The following is a 20987-nucleotide window of genomic DNA, read 5'->3' as shown; positions in this document are numbered from 1 at the left end:
TATTATATTTTAATATTAATTTTATTATTAGTATTATTGATATTATTATTATATTTTAATATAAATTGTGTTATTATTATTATTATTTAGGGTACAGAGGAATTGGAGGTGCGCATTCTGGTGCAAGTGCGTCCAGGACAGGACATCAGGTAAAGTGCGTGTGTGTGTGCGCGTGTGTGTGTGCGTGTGTGTGTGTGTGTGTGTGTGTATGTTGTGATAGAGGTGTGATTGGGGTGTGATGTGGATTTGAAGGAAGAAGTAGAAGAGATGTTCATCATCTCTGTGTGTGTGTGTGTGTGTGTGTTTTAGACCCATCGGTCATGATATAAAGCGAGGCGAGTGTGTTTTGGCTAAAGGAACTCACATGGGCCCGTCGGAGATCGGCCTGTTAGCCACGGTCGGGGTCACAGAGATGGAGGTGCACAAGTTTCCTGTGGTGGCCGTGATGTCGACAGGAAATGAGGTCAGAACGCACTAACGTACACACACACACACACACACACACACAGCCTGTGAGACTGGTAGGAACTCTTGGTCAGGAATAATTAATCATCGTGTCTGGTCTGTGTTCCTCAGCTGCTGAACCCGGAGGACGATCTCCACCCGGGGAAAATCCGCGACTCCAACCGCTCCACGCTGCTCGCCACCATCCAGGAGCACGGGTACCCCACCATCAACCTGGGCATCGTCGGAGACAAGTGAGCGTCTCTACACGTCTTACTACCGGCAATCTGAGTGAAATACATACACTCTGTGGCCAAAAGTATGTGGACATCTGACCGCGAGCTCACTTTGTGGCTATAACAGCCTCCGCTCTGCTTTGCTTTGAGCAAAATGTGGCCATGTGGCTGTTTGAATCTCACCCTGTACTCCAGTAATAGATAAAAAGGCCTGGCTCAAAGTCAGCATTCTAATTCGTCATAAAGGTGTTCATTAGGGTTCAGGCCACTGGAGTTCCTCCAACAATGGGTGTGGAAATACCTGGACTCAATAATTAGAAGGAGTGTCCACATACATTTGGCCATATACACCGATCAGCCATAACATTAAAACCACCTCCTTGTTTCTACATTCTGTCCATTTTATCAGCTCCACTTACCATATAGAAGCACTTTGTAGTTCTACAATTACTGACTGTAGTCCATCTGTTTCTCTGCATGCTTTGTTAACCTGCTTTCACCCTGTTCTTCAATGGTCAGGACCCCCACAGGACCCCCACAGAGCAGGTATTATTTAGGTGGTGGATGATTCTCAGCACTGCAGTGACACTGACATGGTGGTGGTGTGTTAGTGTGTGTTGTGCTGGTATGAGTGGATCAGACACAGCAGCGCTGCTGGAGTTTTTAAACACTGTGTCCACTCACTGTCCACTCTATTAGACACTCCTACCTAGTCGGTCCACCTTGTAGATGTAAAGTCAGAGACGATCGCTCATCTATTGCTGCTGTTTGAGTCGGTCATCTTCTAGACCTTCATCAGTGGTCACAGGACGCTGCCCACGGGGCGCTGTTGGCTGGATATTTTTGGTTGGTGGACTATTCTCAGTCCAGCAGTGACAGTGACAACACACACTAACACACCACCACCATGTCAGTGTCACTGCAGTGCTGAGGATGATCCACCACCTAAATAATACCTGCTCTGTGGTGGTCCTGTGGGGGTCCTGACCATTGAAGAACAGCATGAAAGGGGGCTAACAAAGCATGCAGAGAAACAGATGGACTACAGTCAGTAATTGTAGAACTACAAAGTGCTTCTATATGGTAAGTGGAGCTGATAAAATGGACAGTGAGTGTAGAAACCAGGAGGTGGTTTTAATGTTATGGCTGATCTATGTATAACTCCATATGTTAGATATACTGTGGATGGATAGGAGTGTATGAGGTGTAAATGTGTGTGTGTGTGTGTGTGTGTGTTTGATGTGTGATGATTTGGACTAATAACTGTTGCCATGTCGTCGTCTCCCCCACAGCCCAGACGACCTCCTGAACGCACTGAACGAGGGCATCAGCCGCGCCGACGTTATCATCACCTCAGGGGGCGTGTCCATGGGCGAGAAGGTGCGTCCAACCTGCACTCATGTTGATTATTAGGTTCAGGGGTCTCGGCCACACGCTGTACTGACCGCTGTATAACATTGACGACAAATATAGTCAAATATATGCTTCTGACTTTGTGGAAACGGTATAGGGAAGGCCCTGTCCTGTTCCCACACTAAACGAGGTCCATAAAGACACGAAACCCTGCTGAACACCTTTGAGATGAATTAGAATGACCATTGGCAAACCTCACAAATGCTCTTCTGACTGAACGGGAACAAATTCTCACAGGCACACTTCAGATTTTTCCAAAATAATGGAAGCTGTTACGGCAAAGGGGTTAGATGCTCAGGCGTCCACATACTTTTGAACGCCTGACCATAAGCTGGTCGGACGATGCTTTCCCGACCTCCGTGTGATCTTCTCAGCTAGAACAACAGCCGCTCTTCTGAGAAGCTTCTCATGAGACTGTGCAGTATGTCTGTGGGAATCTTGTGCCCGTTCAGTAGTGCAGAAGTGGATCAGACACAGCAGCGCTGCTGGAGTTTTTAAACACCTCACTGTCACTGCTGGACTGAGAATAGTCCACCAACCAAAAACATCCAGCCAACAGCGCCCCGTGGGCGGCGTCCTGTGACCACTGATGAAGGTCTAGAAGATGACCGACTCAAACAGCAGCAATAGATGAGCGATCGTCTCTGACTTTACATCTACAAGGTGGACCGACTAGGTAGGAGTGTCTAATAGAGTGGACAGTGAGTGGACACGGTGTTTAAATACTGGCTATGTCCATTTGGGGAGCTAAACGTACAATAGAGAACGACATTATATAGCCAAAAGTATGTGGATAAGTATGTCTGTGGGAATTTGTGCCCGTTCGGTAGTACAGTAGAGCGTTTGTATGGCTGACGTTGGTCAAGAAAACCTCAGTCGGCGTCCCGGTTCATCCCAGAGCTGTTGAGTGAGGCTGAGTTCACTGGGGTTTCTTGCTTTGTGCTGGAACAGGAAAGGACCTTCCCTAAACTGTTGCTGCAAACTTGTAAGCATGTCATATGTGGACAAAAGTATTGGGACGCCTCTTCTAATTAGTGAATGCATGTGTTTCGGGTGTAATAAATCAATCATATGAAAGAAATGATATGCTTCCGACTCTGCAGCAACAGTTTAGGGAAGGCCCTCTCTTGTTCCAGCATGACCTCAGCCTCACTAAACAGCACAGGAGTGAACCAGAACATCAACCAGCCATGCACAGGCACAAATTCCCACAGACATACATCCAAGTCTTGTGTGAAGCTTCTCTCAGAAGAGCGGCTGTTGGTTCTAGCTCTATTTTAACAGCGTCCGAATACTTTTGGCCGCACGGCGTACGTGAACGTTGCGCGATTTGGTCGTGACCGTTTCCCTGTTTTGTGACCCCTCGACCGGCTTGTTTGACAGGACTACCTGAAGCAGGTGCTGGACATCGACCTCCACGCTCAGATCCACTTCGGCCGCGTGTTCATGAAACCCGGGTGAGTGAATGCACGCGCCACCGCGCTCGGGGGGCCGCCACACGCGATCACGTGAGCTGAACTGTTTCTCTTCCACACAGCCTGCCCACGACGTTCGCCACGCTGGACACGGACGGTACACGCAAGCTTATCTTTGCTCTACCAGGTAGGGATGGTGAGAGATTTATTGGTATGTATTTATTAGCGATAAGGCTTTACATCCACACTACAGTGCCAAAAGTATGTGGACACCTGAACGTCCTGTTTACTCACAATGTAGTCATATTCAATTCCCCTACTGCTGCAGACCTCCACTCCTGATTAACACGTGTGCTGTAGCGTGTACGGAGAGTCATGCACCGATCTCCATCATCTGTAGATCTGTTGGCAGTTGTAGCCTACTGGACTAAAAAATAAGAAGGTCACTGGTTCAAGCCCCACCACCTATCAAGCCAGGTTGCTGTTGTTGGGCCCTTAAGCAAGGCTCTTAACCCTCAATTGCTCAGACTGTACACAGTCACAGTACTATAAGTCTGCAGCACCATCGATCCGCCAGCAGGGGTCATAATCGCACCAGTTTTATGTCTGTGTGTCTATCTATGCCCGTCGTGTCTGTGTAGATGCCCGGCTGGTCGATAGCACAGCTGAGTTTGAAATGTCAGCACTGGAAGAAAATCTTTCCACAAGCTTTTGGAGCGTGACTGGAGGGACTAGAGGTCAGCGCTCTGTGCAGGATGGTCCTGGAGCAATCTGTGTGCGTGTCTGTGTGGGTTTCCTCCGGGTGCTCCGGTTTCCAACCACAGTCCAAAGACTTGCAGTCAGGTTAATTGGACTACTGGTGCGTGTGCGTGTGTGTGCCCTGTGATGGCGTGGCGACCTGTCCAGGGGGTTTCCAACCTTTCGCCCAGTGAAACTGCACCCACTGCGACCCTGACCAGGATAAAGCGGTGGGAATGAATGAACTCAATTAGAAGGGTGTCCACATACTTTTGGTACATGAATATATATTCATAAATACACACACACACACTTATCAGTCACTTTATTATGTTCACTGATCTCTATTGGCTACACCTACTGCAGTGTATACTGTACATGCACTCAGGGTATACAATTACTGACTGGAACTCTACTCAATCTGCACTAAATGTCCATATGAGACAGTGATGGAAATACAGTGGCTGGTACGTGTAGAATATACAGCTGAGGTCAGAAAATTGCACGTCATGGCGGTTCGATGATTTCTGCAGCCCTTCTTTATCTGTGACTGAATGTTTGAAAAACGACTGAGATGAGATCTGGTGTCAGTGACCACGCCCATTATAGTACACCCATTTTGTTTGTTCAAATTAATTTTGGACATAATGAGAATCCCGACTGCCATGAACTCAGCATTACTTAATCGTTACTGTGATCTTTTGACCCCCGGCTGTATATTTATTTATTCTCTCCTCAGTGATGCACTTTTTTGTAACTTTGTACATTTTATTACACTGATCTGAATTCCATTGGATTTAATTTGAGTCATTTTCAGTGTTAGATATTTAATTATATTTATATTTAATTATATTTAATAATTGTTAACAATATTTTTGTAAATAATTTCTGTTAAATTAATAAATGAAACATATTTATTTGTGTACATTATCTTCGGTACCTAATTTTAAAATGATTTATACAGATTTCTATAGTTTTATAATTTTATGCATGTTTAATTATTTACTATTTTTATTGTGATTTTGTAAAAATAATTTATAATAATAGAAAATGTATAATAATAGTATTAGTAATTTAATAATGTTATTATTAATAATAGTAATAGCAATGATAATAAAAATGTAATAATAAACAAACATACAAATAATAATAATAATAGTAATAATACTATTAATAATAATAATAATAATAATAATAGTAATAATAATAATAATAATAGTAATAATAATAATAATAGTAATAATAATAATAGTAATAATAATATTAATAGTAATAATAATAATAATAATAATAGTAATAATGATCATAAAATGAATATTATTTTTATTACCGATATTAATAATAATAATACTAATAATAATAATAAAATAACAATAATATTAGTAGTAATAATAATAATAGCAATAATAATAACAATAATAATAGTAATAATAAAAATAATAGTAATAATGATCATAAAATGAATATTATTTTTATTACAAATATTAACAATAATAATAATTTGCTAAAATGTAAATTAAAAATGATGATAATTACACACAGATAAACTTCATATTATTTTCTTTATCATCTTGTCTCAGGTAGTCCAGTGTCAGCCGTGGTCACGTGTAATCTCTTCGTTATTCCCGCTTTGAGGAAGATGCAGGGAATCCTGGACCCCCGACCCACCATCATCAAAGCTCGGGTAAGAGTCGCTCTGCTACATGAAATGTTGGAACGCCCCTTCTGATTATTGTTTGGGTAAATATGTTTGCTTCGTGTGTTCGCAGTTGTCCTGTGACGTGAAGCTGGACCCCCGTCCTGAGTACCACCGCTGTATTTTAACATGGCACCATCAGGAGCCACTGCCATGGGCTCAGAGCACAGGTGAATACACACGTGTGTGTGTGTGCGGGTGTGTGGCCATGACTTAAGGTAGGGCGACTTAAGGTACCTCGTGAGTACCGGCCGCAAATTGCCCGGACATCCCACCGTTGTAAAGTATGCTGGCCCACTACTGCTGACATGTGGGGCTCCAGGGTTCGAATCTCAGACATTCGAACTGATGTTAGAATTGGCTAACGTCCGAGGGGGGTGGATGGATGAAACAGCCTAGCCGTTGAGAGGTGCACTTGTCAGGGCGCTCTCAGTGCAGGTCACAAGCCGGATAGGAATAGTAGGGTTGTGTCAGGAAGGGCGTCCGGGGTAAAACCCGCGCCGTGTCTGAGGTATGAGCCGAAATAAAAAAGAAAAGTCTGAAACGATGTGTTGTTTGTGCGCAGGGAACCAGGTGAACAGTCGACTGATGAGCATGCGCAGCGCCAACGGCCTCCTCATGCTACCTCCCAAAACAGAGCAATACGTGGAGCTGCACAAGGGCGAGGTGGTGGACGTCATGGTCATAGGGCGGCTATGATGGCGCCGGCGCGGGGGCCGGACGGACGGAGGAGGGAGCGCGGAGCCGCGAGCGAGCCAGCGCGGCGGTTCACGGTGCATGCCCACATATCATCCACTATCTCTGTAATATGCAAACGGCACAGCTAGTTTTTATTGATTTGGATAACGTTGAAGCATTAGTCGACATCCCGATCACCGAAATCTACTCGATACGTATTTAACGACAAAAAAAAAGAACATTTAAATAATAAAAAAAAGATTCTAGTATTTAAAAGCTGAGAATATAACTTTTAAGAGAAAAAAGAGATTTATTCTGTAATATATTATTATTATTATTACTCTTATTATTATGGAATATTATTCTCATTATTATTATGCTCATTATTATTCTATTAGGGCAACTGTTTATTTCATTGCGATTGCTTTGTGTGTTTAATGCTAGACCTTATCGATATAGCTGTAGCATTTTAATAGAAAGCGCTAGGTGCCTGCTAGGAAAAATATCTACATCATTTCTTTCATTTTATTTATTTATTTATTTATATATTTATTTATATATTTATTTATTTTGGAATAAAACACTTCAGCCAGGAAATGGATTGTACACGACGTCCCCCGGTCGTATCAGCCAAGACTCCCGATTTAGCGTAGTCAATCTGTCTTCCGCTCCTGGTGGATCCCTGATTGCAGTCGAGGAGGGTATACTCAGGGTCCTCGCACAGCGTTTGAAGACCCCACCCACATAGTCCGGCCATCCCGCCCTAGCAGACACGGTGGCCAATTAGTGTCTGCTGCAGGCACTGCCGTTTATGCCCGCTAGATGGCGCCCAGACGACCGGTTTCGAACCGCGGAGTTTCGAATCTCGGCGCTGGGGTGCTAGTGGAATATCCCGCTGCGCCACCTGGGCCCCAAGCCAAGACATTTTTCCTGCGTAAATTTTGAATTTGTATATATAAAGGACGTGATAGGCGTCCGACTTTGCAGCAACAGTTTAGGGAAGGTCCTTTATAAAGACGTGAAGAAAAGCTCTGACCTCAGGTCACGTGGACGGGTTGCTAGTCCATTACCGGGCAAACACACACAGACACAAGGAGAACATGCAAACCCCAACATGCAAAGACCTCAGCCTTACTCACCAGCTCTGGGATGAACCGGAACATCGACTGATCAGTCAGCACCCAGTCATACAAATCTGAAGGGGCACAAATTCCCACAGACGTGCTTCAAAAGTCTTGTGAGATTTCAATCTTCGCCTTTATGCAAATCGACTCACAGTAGTGTGACAGTACACTGTCTAAGCAATTGAGCATTAAGGGCCTTGCTCAAGGGTCCAACAGTGGCAACCTGGCAGAGGTGGGGCTTGAACCAGCGACCTTTCGATTACTACTAGGTTACAACTGCCCAAGAAGAGCGGATTGTTCCAGCTCTAGTGATTGTTTTTGAAATGTGACGTCCGACAGACTGACGGTCGGGCGTCCGAATACTTTTGGCCTTACAGTGCAGATGTGTGATATGCTACATGCTAAAGTGTTAGCTAAAAGTCACCTGACCTGCTAGCTACGTTAGCATTTTAGCTCCAAAATAAAAGCAGGCGCAGAACGAGTCTTGGCTGATCAGAAGTATCCGGACTGAAGGGTACGTGTGTGTGTACGTTTCATTTCTAGCTGAACACTTCGTTTCAGACGATGAGGGGAAAACAGGTCCAAAAACCACGTGGTGACTGAATCGTGTCACTTCCTGTCCGGAGTGGCACTTCCTGTTTATTTCTTTATTATCCTCATTGGTACTACCCACCATCCCGGCTTCACCGAGAGCTTTTTGCTTGTCGTTTCTCTTGTGAGTCTTGTTTATGTACGCAGCGGGCGTTTATCGTGTGTGTGTGGGGGGGCACGAACGCGCCCGCCGACCCCCGAAGCTTCCTTATAGTCACCTGACCTTACCTGGTGTGGTGTGGTGAAGCCCCCCCCCACACACACATACACACTCCCACACCCCCCGGGAGGGCGGAGTCACCGGATAAACTTTTCTTTACGGAACGAAAACCACAGAGCGAAGTGCTGAGCGCCTTCTCGAACCTCCTGCCTACAGCCGCCTGTACGGAGTCGTACAGAGGTACAGAACCAGCACTGCAGGAACCTCACCCAGCAACCAGAACCGTACTGAACAAACTCTGTATTATAACCTTTTTCTGTAACGATATCGACCTGACGAGAGAGGCTACGATAATAAAATCCTCGATCATTATATAACTCACGCTTCCACTGACTTATTATTATTATTACTTCATTATTTGTTTTAGCAAGGGGTGGCTCGGTGGGTAGCACTGTCGCCTCACAGCGAGAAGGTCCTGGGTAACATCCCCAGGCGGGGCGGCCCGGGTCCTTTCTGTGCGGGTGTGCATGTTCTCCCCGTGTCTGGAGCTCCGGTTTCCTCCCACAGTCCAAAAACATGCAGTCAGGTTAACTTGAGACACTGATTAACCCTATAGGTGTGTGTGTGTGTGTGTGTGTGTGTGTGTGTACGCCCTGCGATGGACTGGCGCCCCGTCCAGGGTGTTACTGTGTGCCTTGCACCCATTGAAAAGCTGGGATAGGCTCCAGCACCCCCCGCGACCCTGATTGGATAAGCAGTTAAGAAAGTGAGTGAGTGTTTGTTTTACGATTTATCCTGGTCAGGGTTGCGGTGGGGGCATTTTACTGGGCGAAAGGAAGGAAACAGGTCACCTGGATGGGTCGCCAGTCCATCACAGGGCAAACACACACACACACACACACAGTCACGCTGGAGCACCCAGAGGAAAACCACACCGACACGGGGAGAACATGTAAAGGACCCAGATTGCTCCACCCGGGAATCGAACCCAGGACCATCTCTCTGTGATGCAACAGCTCCACCCACCAAGTAAAAACCCTGAATCACTCAGAAACATGAAGTGAAAACACGCTTTTCAAGTTCTTGTATGTAGGATGTGCTTTGGGACGCTGTATTTGCTTCCAGCGTGCTCATGTGCACCCCCAGTCACAGCTCGAGGGTGTGGGGACATTTCCTGCACCTCATTTTTGGAGAGGGACGCTGCCTCACGCCAAAAGGACCTGGGTTTGATTCTGTTCCATTCTTCTGCCGTGCTGTGTGTGCGCTGTGATGGACTGGCGACCTGTCCGGTGTGTTTCCTACCTTTCGCCCAATGAATCGAACCCACCGCAACCCTGACCAGGATAAAAACAGTCAATGAATGAATGAATGAATGTATTACTTATAGAGAAAGGCCACTGGTTTCCAGCACTGGTTCTGGAATGATCTTTTAATGTCGCTCAGTTTGATAAATGTACACATTATATCCAATCGACACCAACAAATCACTCACACAGAACATTTATATTCATATTTTAATGAAGAACGTCACCGGTGATCTGTGTCGGCGTGACCCAACCGTGCCTGCTCTGCACACTTTATTAGGTACACCTGTCATATATATATACACTCATCGGCCAGTTCATGACCTACACCGGGCATAGAGACGCACCTAACACGCACTGACAAATCCCAACAACACTGCTGCACCAGTACACACACACAACTACGTCAATACTGTGTTAGTTTCACTGCAGCGTCTCCGTGCAGTACCGCAACCAGTACCTATTGCGGTGCAGGTAAAAGGCCAACCGACAACCTACAGTCAGTACCTGAACCTAAAGCACATCTATACGTCAGGTGTAGCTCATAAAGTGGCCAATAACCGTATGTACAACTTCATGCTTTACTCAACACAACTGGAAACAAAAATAAACAACAACATTTACACACAAACACGTGATTTTTTCTCTTTTCCACTGAATAAATATTAACGGGTCGGTAGGTGGGTGTGTGGGGTGGATGAATCTGCGTCTCATTCGAAGAGCAGATCTTCGTCGTTCTCCTCGGTCAGCATGTTGACCGGCTCGGCGATGGGACCCAGTTTGGCCAGGCGCTCGGCCATTTCCAGCTCGGTCCTCGCTTTCAGCTGCTTCTTCTTCTCCTGGATCTTCTTTAACCTGGACGAGAGCGGCACAGACGCACGGGAGGGCCGGCGTTACGTCAATGACCGTCCAGCACTTTTTATATTTATATTCTGTGTGACAAGTGACTGGAAAACAACTCTGCATTCTCAAATACTATAAACACATTCATTCCCGCTAGATCTGACCGGGTGGTGGCCTCAGAGTGGACGCAAAGGTCATGAGATAAACCCGAGTGCTTCGTTTTCATGCAGAAGCCAAGTGGAATTTCTTTCTCTTGGCGCTGCTGCCACCCCCACCGCCACGCCCGACTGAGGAGGGCCGAGGTCGTCACACACCCCGTACCGTACGACACACGAGCCGCTTTCTTTTCCACTGCTACTGGGACTGGTCAGGATAGTCGTAACTGCCCAACAACTAGGATTCCCCGTTTCAGACGTCCTTAGAGACACACAGTCAATCGTGCGTCTGTCTAGGTACCCGGCCGGCTGATAGCAGAGCTGAGATTCGAACCTGGCAGATCGAGATCTCAGCACTGGTGGGCTACTCCTGTGGTAGAAAAGTACACCAGAGGAATTTGGACCTGAACTGAAGGATTCGGACTCGTAGTGCCCGATAGCGTTCACACGACGGTTGGTGATCTTGGGTCACCTGAGCACCCCAGTCGGATCTAGGCTTGGGACCAGAACTGAGAGTGCACCCATCCACAACCACCCCTCAGACACAGCCAATCATGTCTGTGTGGACGCCCAACTACCCAAATCAGTCTAACTGTGGTTCGAATCTCAACGGTAGTGGGCTAGAAATCGTAGCAAATGAACAGAACAACAATCTGTTTATGATTTAACCCTGAGAAAAATGTATTTATTTATTTATTCAGGTTTTAACACCATGTTTAACACATATGTGTCATTTAATGGCAAAGCACGTCTTACGTTTCTGTCTGTTTAGAGCCCTGAAAGAAAACAAAGCCGAACCAGTATGACGTACCTGTAGAACTCTTCTCGTTCTCTCTCGTCCAGTTCAGTAATGATGTAGGTGAGGGTTCGCTCGATCCTCGGGATAATCACTGAGAAATAAACACAGGAGAAAGTCGGGGTTGGTTTGATGTGGCCTCCATAAACCAGCTGAAGGAATCTTGACCGGTACCGAGGGATTGGGACTCACCGTGCTCGATAGCGTTCACACGGCGGTTGGTGATCTTAATGGCTTCATCCAAGGTCACGAAGGAGGTCTGTAAGGTAAACAGAGGTCAGAGGACCTGGGACTCCACCGAATCACAGTAAGACACTAATAAGGTGGAATTACTTTCTCACAGGGGTGATACCTGTATTTCATTAAGGTGGAATTACTTTATTAAAAGGGTGATACCGGTATTAAATTAAGGTGGAATTACTTTATTAAAAGGGTGATACCGGTATTAAATTAAGGTGGAATTACTTTATTAAAAGGGTGATACCTGTATTTCATTAAGGTGGAATTACTTTATTAAAAGGGTGATACCTGTATTTCATTAAGGTGGAATTACTTTATTAAAAGGGTGATACCGGTATTAAATTAAGGTGGAATTACTTTATTAAAAGGGTGATACCGGTATTAAATTAAGGTGGAATTACTTTATTAAAAGGGTGATACCTGTATTTCATTAAGGTGGAATTACTTTTTCACAAGGGTGATACCTGTATTAAATTAAGGTGGAATTACTTTTTCACAAGGGTGATACCTGTATTAAATTAAGGTGGAATTACTTTATTAAAAGGGCGATACCGGTATTAAATTAAGGTGGAATTACTTTATTAAAAGGGTGATACCTGTATTTCATTAAGGTGGAATTACTTTTTCACAAGGGTGATACCTGTATTAAATTAAGGTGGAATTACTTTATTAAAAGGGTGATACCAGTATTAAATTAAGGTGGAATTACTTTATTAAAAGGGTGATACCAGTATTAAATTAAGGTGGAATTACTTTATTAAAAGGGTGATACCAGTGTTATGTTAAGGTGGAATTACTTTATTAAAAGGGTGATACCAGTATTAAATTAAGGTGGAATTACTTTATTAAAAGGGTGATACCAGTATTAAATTAAGGTGGAATTACTTTATTAAAAGGGTGATACCAGTATTAAATTAAGGTGGAATTACTTTATTAAAAGGGTGATACCAGTATTAAATTAAGGTGGAATTACTTTATTAAAAGGGTGATACCAGTATTAAATTAAGGTGGAATTACTTTATTAAAAGGGTGATACCAGTATTAAATTAAGGTGGAATTACTTTATTAAAAGGGTGATACCAGTGTTATGTTAAGGTGGAATTACTTTATTAAAAGGGTGACACCAGTATTAAATTAAGGTGGAATTACTTTATTAAAAAGGTGATACCAGTATTAAATTAAGGTGGAATTACTTTATTAAAAGGGTGATACCAGTATTATATTAAGGTGGAATTACTTTACTAAAAGTTTTGATGATCAGTGCAACAGTCAAATGATGTATCTGAGAGCACCCCCTACCTGCAGGGAGGCTAACTCCACCAGCAGTTCCACAGCTTTAGCGTAGTTCCTCTTCAGCCTGGAGAGCTGCTCACCGCCCCTGGCTAGACCAGTCAGCTCATAACCTGAGCAAAATATTCAGCATCAATCAACACAGCATGTAAAATCAAACCCGACAAATTAAACACTAATGAAATCTAAACACCAGACTTACTGTCTCCCCCTTCCTGGTAGTGCTCGAACACAGGTAGAGTCACACCTGAGGGTGAAAACAAGTGTTGGGATACTTTTCAACACTACATATTTCAAGTGTCAGTTCAGGTATACAGCCACCAGGTGGCAGCATAGAAGTAAAATTCAAAAGAATTAGGAAGCGAACCAGACCTGCGACGTTATCCCTCTTGGCTCTGACCTTGACCTGGGCCCTGTTCACGTTCTGGATCACCGTAGTGCTGCAGAAACAACATGTGCTGAGTGAAATGAGCCGGTACGATCACGCCACACACACACGGCATCAGCATGAATCCAGAGACTGAGCGTTCATACCTGAAGTCTCCAGCGGCGAATTTGGCTTCGGCTAAAGAGAAAGCGGCTTCCCTCATCACCTCCCCCATCAGCGTCTTGGTCTGAAACAGAGCAGGAAACACTGATGATACGTAACTGATAATAAAAGCAAAATTAGAATTAAATGTGTTCAAATTCACAAAAAAAATTATAATAATTAGATGATGAGTGCATGAGCAAAATTAAAAGCTGAGTCCCTCATATGTTCATATCCAGTTCCTCGTGCACTCTGGCGACCCCTGCTGGTTGCACGATCCGCTTGCTGTCGCCTATACGACACACTTCTTTCAGCTGATAGGATCCTGCTATGATATATTGCTGTGCCTTGGACATGGGATAATGGGGGTCGGTGTGCGATACGGATCTCCATATGAACTATGTCTCAGAAAAACACATGCAGAGAACATGCTTAACTCAGGTCTGCACAACCCTGGTGCTGAAATCAAATAAATTCTAATGGAAACACCTCCTGTCATGCCTGGAATATCTGGCAACCCTGCCGATAAGCATTTGTATCACCAGTTAATCCCGTTCACCTCAATGATCTTCCTCAGGATCTGTCGGAAGCGCATGGAGAGGGCATCAGATTTCTTCTTCAGCAGGTTACGTCCGGTCTGAGCCCCTTTCAGACGGGCCTTCATAATGGTCTGAGCCCTGAAACCATCAACAAGAACACAGAGCGGCGTTATGGGGTGAGCAGAAGGATGAGGTTGTGAATTAGTGATCAGAGCCCCATCACTGCCGAGGCCCTTAAATGTCAATTGAATGCATCGTATTCGGACACAAGCGTAAGTTTGTTTTAATTGCTTCAAAAACATCAATGTTCCGATGTACAGTAATGTTACAAACACTGGGAAGACTGGGAAAATGTAAATAAAAAGACAAACCACTGATTTACACATACAAAATATAGCCTAAAGTATTCTGACAGTTGTCGGACGCCCCATTTAAAAGACAAATGCTATTAAAATAGACCTATGTGTGATCTTCACAACTAGAACAGCCACCTTTCTGAAAAGGCTTCACACACATTGACACTATTTGTGTCAACGTGATTTTTTTTTTTTTAATCTGACATTATTTAGAGCACAAAACACAATCAACACATAGCACAGTGCAGAATCGACTCCGAAGATTTCGATTCGGCTCATTAAAGACACCTAGAATTAGAGAATCGACTCTTAATAATCGGAGAGAGTCGATTCAATCACATGATACTGAATCAGACTTCTGCTTTTCGTCGGATTTTATTATTAATTATATACAAGTCTAAATTTTTACTGTAAATAAAATATAAGAATAATGCATAAATAGATTTGAATTTGCATTAATGTGCCTTTAAAAGCCAGAAATCCTCCCGAACACAAGGTTATAAACTGGGTCCAGTATGTCATGCACATAAAACTGATCCAATTGATTATTTTAAACAGTCTGATATATTTGACAAATGTATAATATAAATACATTTTTATAATAGCTTTATAATATATGACACGTGTATACATAGTACTATAGTGAGGTACTGAATGTGTACATTCATGGCTTTTTAAACCATCGTGTGAAAACAGGTTAGTTCTAAAAATGTTCTAATTTTATATATTTAAACTATTAATATAAATAGCAATTTTGCAATTTTAATTGTTTTTCTTGCAGTCTTTTCTAGATCATCCACATACTGTATATACAAGTGTATTGGTTACCTATGCTAAGCTAAGCATATAAGCTACTCACATTCTAGAAGGAAAAATGTCGATCCGATCTTTGCCCGACATCTTTTTTCTATTCTTTTTTTAATCTAGCAATAAATAAATCAATATTAAAGATTTTAAACAATACGATTTTATAATGTTAGTCGCATAAGGATTAGCTGCAAAACACTGCTGTCAGATTCTAATGTAGGTTTATGACCGTCAGTCAGAGGCCGAAACCCAAATACAAACCTACTAATTGTAAAAGGCACTTGGTAGGGCGTACAGTGCCCTAAATTTAAAGCCTACTGAGGCTACCTAGCAAGGGAGTGAGAAGCGAATTGGTACTAAACACCAGTTCTCAGTAGCGCAGTGCAGGACACAATCAGCTGACCGATTGCTCACGTGACTGCCTGATAAATTGCGCAATAGTGACGCTTAGAGGCATGGAGAATTCATTCTTTCACCTTTGTATCTTGGTCTAGGTCGCGGTGTGTCCGATGGCAGGAAATACCAGTCCAGAGATCGCCAGTCCATCACACACACACGCACACATTTACACACCTAGGGCACTTTTCAGTAGCTCCTACTGATCTGACTGCATGTCTTAGGACCTGTAGGAGGAAACTGGAGCACCCGGAGGAAACCCACGCTGACACAGGGAGAACATGCTAAATTTACAGAGAAAGGACCTTGGGGAATTGCACCCAGGCACTCTGTATAGCCGTTCTGCCCTTTATTTGTTTAATTAACTGCCACATCAGGGTCACTGTGGGTCTGGTGCAACCCAATCCACCAACTTGCACATTTATGATAAAAGTAGGTTTGCTGTTTTTGTCCCTTCCGACTAGTACAGAGATCTGCAACTCTATCAACTATTTTACAGGATGACCTAAAGTCTGGACACATAGGAAATATAACTAACTATATGTTTACCTAAACACACACACACATATTGGGGTGGCACGGTGGCTGGCTGGCTGGATAGCACTGTCGCCTCACAGCAAGAAGGTCCTGGGTTCGATCCCCAGGTGGGGCGGTCAGGGTCCTTTCTGTGTGTAGTTTGCATGTTCTCCCGTGTCAGCAAAATTACATAATTGCGATGTAACAGAGGGACTTTTATTTTGTTTGACTTTATTTCGGGTATCTCTGCAGACCGGAGCAGCTGCGAGTGGGTGGAAGTGGGGTACAGGGAGTGTTTACCCTTCACTGCGGTTGAGGAGTGTGTATACTGTAAGTAACTTTAAAGGTGAAATTGCACAGAGTAATAGCTACAGACAGAAGAAATATGTGCTTTATAGTTAGTTGTGTAAATATTATTTAATGTAGAATCAGACTTTTGTTTTTGGTGTTCTTACAATGCCAGCAGTAGTACCAACATTTGCAGACTAGTTTTTCCTATTGTCATTTTAGGTACATTATTTTTCCAGTGCTTGTCGATTCACTAAAATCATGTCACAGATGAAGGAACACAAGCAGGTAACGTTAAGCACAGTTACATGTATACTCGTTACACGTTCTAGGCCAATTTTAAATGCTAAAGCAAAACTGATGGGTTCAGTAGGGGAGTTTGTAAAACGCTTAACGTGAAAACAGCTTAACGTGGCTTAATGTATTAAAACAGCAACCTACCCTGCTGAAAAAAAAACACTGACCAGCATGACGCTGGACTTGGTGGTGAACATGTTTTTGATGGTGATACTGGTGACCAGCACATGCTGTTCTTTGCTGGTGATGCTGGTGATGAGCAAATCAGAACAAAATTCAACTTGTAGTTTTATGCCATTTCAAACTGTTGGCTGACCCATGGAAATGGCCAAGATTATAAAACAACTGACTAGAATAAAACATTTTGACATGAATCGATCAGCATTTTTACTTTCTTTTGTGAGGTTGCTATTTTTAGACATGTGATTGTCTTCTGACAAGGAAAGCACAAAAAGTGAGTAAATAAAATTCTATTTTAATGTAAACACACTAAAAAAATATTCTTTTGACCAACTTAAAAAAATTACTCAAATGAAATTCATGATTTAGTTGAAGTCTTACACTTTATTTAATCTAAATTAAATTATTTCTTTCCCCAAAGACAAAAAATTACTTTCAAACAAAGTAAACATATTATTTGTTATAAAGAACATATAGTATTTTCTACTTTGTTACAACTTATTTTATTTTGGAAAAACCTAATATTTATTATTACATCCAAGTATAATTTTTACTTTAAAATTTATATCTTAATAAATATATTTTATATAATCACATTCCTAAGACATACTAAAGGCAGGTTAATAATACATCATTTTCTTCATGACTTATGTTTTCACAAAAAAAAATTGAATTTGATTTGAAAGAATTGTCACTTCAGATAAAACTGAAACAAGTTTGCTAGTTAATGTTTGATTTTTTTTTTAAATGTTTGGTTTTTTGACAAACAAAAATAAAGAATACTCCATCAAAGACCATAATGTTTATTATGATTTTTTTTTTTAAACATCTTTTCCGTAGGTACTAAAAAAGTAACAAAAATAAATAAATAAAATATTAATATCTGTAATAAAAATAAATATATTTATGCCAGTATGTGTTTTATCAGCAAAACATCCTAAATATCAACAAACATCAACAAAATGTGCTAAATATAAAATGAAGTAAATTATGGCCTTTAAAAAATTAATTTAACCTTTGTCAGCCCTTCTGTATCCCTGACCATTTACCCCGATTGGTCACTTCATTAAAATTTAATAGAAGTAGAATAAGAAATGTATCTCCTTGTTTCTACACTTACTGTCCATTTTATCAGCTCGACTGGCCATATAGAAGCACTTTGTAGTTCTACAATTACTGACTGTAGTCCATCTGTTTCTCTACATACTTTTTTACTCCTCTTTCACCCTGTTCTTCAATGGTCCACTATCCAAATAAAACCTGTAAACACAAATAAAGGTGAGATTTCACATGTGGTTTTGTTGTTAGATTGTTCATTATTAATGAAGAGTAATGAATGAGTGAAGTTTGGTATTCTGAGCTCATTGTTTTAATACATTAAGCCACGTTAAGCTGTTTTCACGTTAAGCGTTTTAGACTCTCCGTTCAGTAGCAGTCATTTTCTGCCTGTCTGTCTGTAATAACACACAATAAAGCATATATATGTATGCCCCTGCATCTTACCATATGTAAAAAAACATTCCTCATGGAGACTGTATAACAGCTGACAAACAAATATGTAATACTAATTAATACTAATTACAAATATGTAAAATACCATTGTACCAAGTTGTTATAGACTGCTGGATTCACCATACTGACACCATACAGACCAAGCCCAATTTATATTCTTTAATGGTCATCTTTTCAGGTTCATGTCTCGGTGAAACATTTGTCAGAGACCCTTGAAGCATATCCATGTACTAAGTGTGGTGGCTTTCACTGTCCTTTGTGTCCAAGAAACAAAATCAAATTTGATAAATGTGATGTTAAATTGACTGGCCATCTTCAGTCTCACCTGTCCTGGGTAGTTTTGCATGGACGTAAGTAAATTATTTGTTCTTTCAAACTACAGATTAAAAAAGTTTACACTTCAAAACCTAAAAGTTGAACTGCAGCTACATATTCTGGTTAAATGCCTATAGTAAGATTGTTTCGCCTGTTTTGTTTCATTTGTTTCAGAATGCAGGATATTTAAATGCCACCTCATCTGCCGTGATAAGTCACACTATCACTGTCCTAGCTGTGCCCAGACGGTTATTAGAAGGACAGATTTTTTAAAACACATCCTTAAACATGAGACTGAAAACCTGCCACAGACGAGCCCAAATCAAGAAAAGACTGGACTGCCACAGACAAGCCCAAATCAAGAAAAGACTGGACTGCCACAGACGAGCCCAAATCAAGAAAAGACTGGACTGCCACAGACAAGCCCAAATCAAGAAAAGACTGGACTGCCACAGACAAGCCCAAATCAAGAAAAGACTGGACTGCCACAGACAAGCCCAAAGCAAGAAAAGACTGGACTGCCACAGACAAGCCCAAAGCAAGAAAAGACTGGACTGCCACAGACAAGCCCAAAGCAAGAAAAGACTGGACTGCCACAGACAAGCCCAAAGCAAGAAAAGACTGGACTGCCACAGACAAGCCCAAATCAAGAAAAGACTGACTGGCATTCTCCTGTTGATAATCAGGATTGTGCACTGAAATCGAAACCTTTAAAAAGAAAGTTGAATTTAGTCACATGCCCACATTGCAATATCTCGTTTAATATCGTTTAAAAGAAGCAACAGATAAAGGTGCTCCTCTTGCTGTGGCTGTTCATATTGCACCACCTAAAAAGCATTGTGTATCCATCCTCGAAAACAAAGTGTCACACTACAGCAGACTGGGCCGAGTACTGGTAACGTATGATGCTCTGAGAAACAGCCGGCATTGCCCCTGTGTCAGTGGACGGATGTCCTGTCCACATAAGTACATAGCAAAGTGGTTTCTCTTCCAAACAGACAGACACCTTTTTAGATCTGTTAAATCGACTGAACTCATTGACATTTTGGACCAACGTCAACAGAGGGACAAACAGGAGGAGGAAGAAGAAAAACACTTTGACTGGATTAGAAAGCAACAGTTGCAAAGAACACTACAGTACACACTTCATAAAAAGCAACACCCAGCTGACTTGCCACAGAATGTTTGCAAAGCATCATTTGATACCGCCCCGCTAAAACATTTATTTCCTTCAGAGAATTTTTGCTGTGAATGCAACTCCCTCATGAATGCAAAATTCCTCTCAGTGACCCCATCCATATTACTTCAAAGGCAAAGATTGTAAATTTAACCTGTGTTTATGAAGGTAAGTGTAATTTTTTAAACCTATAATCTGTACCTACAAATGTAAAAATGTTTGTGCTATTGAATCCTGTATATAAATGTATGATGTTTTGTCCAGGAATCAGTACATATTACAAGAATTGCTTGAACTGTGGAATGAAGCACCGTTACCAAGACTGGGATCAGGGAATACACAATTTGGACAATTACATCCTAATGGGCCTTCATTTCTGTTTATATCTAAGGGCTTCACTACGGGTAATTCTACATAATAATTGCTCTTTGTTCTTTTGTTGTGTTTTTTCCAAAGTTTGTTACAAATACTGTATTTATATTTTTGGATCAATAGACTCATCATGCACTAGGCAGAGTGTTTGAAACAATTGAAGATTCCTCCAGCATCAAGCTACCTCGACACAACCGACTGCTTCATGGTTACTTGTTTTTTGAAGCATTGACAAGTCATGAGTATAATTTTTCATGCATTGATTGTGGAATCCACCCACCGGTTGTGATTATGGACCTGCATAAAAAGGGGGTAAACAAATGGTACTTAACTTAACTGTACTTTAAATGTAATTTGTACCTTAACACCAGTATGTCATTACTTTTCACAGTGGGTATATATACATATATACATATATATATATATATATATATATATATATATATATATATATATATATATATATATATATACACACACACTATTGAAACATGTCTGTGAATATTGGAACATGTTGCAGGTTTTGAAGCCTAAGCCTAACCAAAGTGTTAAACATGACGTTAAAATCCCAATAAACAAA

At 41.9% G+C, this 20987-nt stretch overlaps 2 protein-coding genes and 2 long non-coding RNA genes across 6 annotated transcripts in view; 2 read left to right on the top strand and 2 right to left on the bottom strand.

Annotated features, from left to right (window-relative positions):
• LOC134320346 (uncharacterized) overlaps positions 1–499 on the bottom strand; it is a 3120-nt gene extending 2621 nt beyond the window's left edge. Inside the window, exon 1 of the long non-coding RNA XR_010013692.1 lies at positions 365–499. This is a non-coding gene — a long non-coding RNA (uncharacterized LOC134320346). The remainder of the gene's footprint in view (positions 1–364) is intronic.
• Positions 1–6855, top strand: part of gphnb (gephyrin b) — a 48244-nt gene extending 41389 nt beyond the window's left edge. Inside the window, exons 17-25 of one of the 3 annotated variants that reach the window (XM_063000994.1) lie at positions 91–149; positions 310–463; positions 577–698; positions 1973–2060; positions 3477–3550; positions 3631–3695; positions 5827–5930; positions 6016–6112; positions 6508–6855. In XM_063000994.1, coding sequence (XP_062857064.1) covers positions 91–149; positions 310–463; positions 577–698; positions 1973–2060; positions 3477–3550; positions 3631–3695; positions 5827–5930; positions 6016–6112; positions 6508–6641 — 897 coding nt within the window. In that variant the 3' untranslated portion in view covers positions 6642–6855. Of the gene's footprint in view, positions 1–90; positions 150–309; positions 464–576; positions 699–1972; positions 2061–3476; positions 3551–3630; positions 3720–5826; positions 5931–6015; positions 6113–6507 lie in introns of all 3 variants that reach the window. The other 2 variants (XM_063000993.1, XM_063000992.1) reach the window with 2 other exon arrangements.
• A 3054-nt stretch (positions 6856–9909) lies between these two features.
• atp6v1d (ATPase H+ transporting V1 subunit D) lies at positions 9910–15583 on the bottom strand. The gene is made up of 9 exons (XM_063001696.1): positions 15407–15583; positions 14212–14329; positions 13658–13737; positions 13496–13563; positions 13326–13370; positions 13133–13236; positions 11786–11852; positions 11609–11687; positions 9910–10654 (listed from the first exon to the last, which is right to left on the bottom strand). The coding sequence occupies exons 1-9, from the start codon at positions 15445–15447 to the stop codon at positions 10510–10512; spliced, it is 747 nt and encodes a 248-aa protein (XP_062857766.1). The 5' UTR covers positions 15448–15583; the 3' UTR covers positions 9910–10509.
• Positions 15584–16776: 1193 nt separating this feature from the next.
• LOC134319744 (uncharacterized) lies at positions 16777–20960 on the top strand. The gene is made up of 5 exons (XR_010013566.1): positions 16777–16842; positions 18722–18893; positions 19033–20203; positions 20300–20439; positions 20531–20960. It is a non-coding gene; the product is annotated as an uncharacterized LOC134319744 (long non-coding RNA).
• Positions 20961–20987: the final 27 nt, after the last annotated feature.

This window comes from Trichomycterus rosablanca, chromosome 9 (genome assembly GCF_030014385.1).
Source record: "Trichomycterus rosablanca isolate fTriRos1 chromosome 9, fTriRos1.hap1, whole genome shotgun sequence".
Taxonomy (NCBI): domain Eukaryota; kingdom Metazoa; phylum Chordata; class Actinopteri; order Siluriformes; family Trichomycteridae; genus Trichomycterus; species Trichomycterus rosablanca.
The sequence above is the reverse complement of the archived record's forward strand: the minus strand, read 5'-3'. Positions and strand labels throughout refer to the sequence as shown.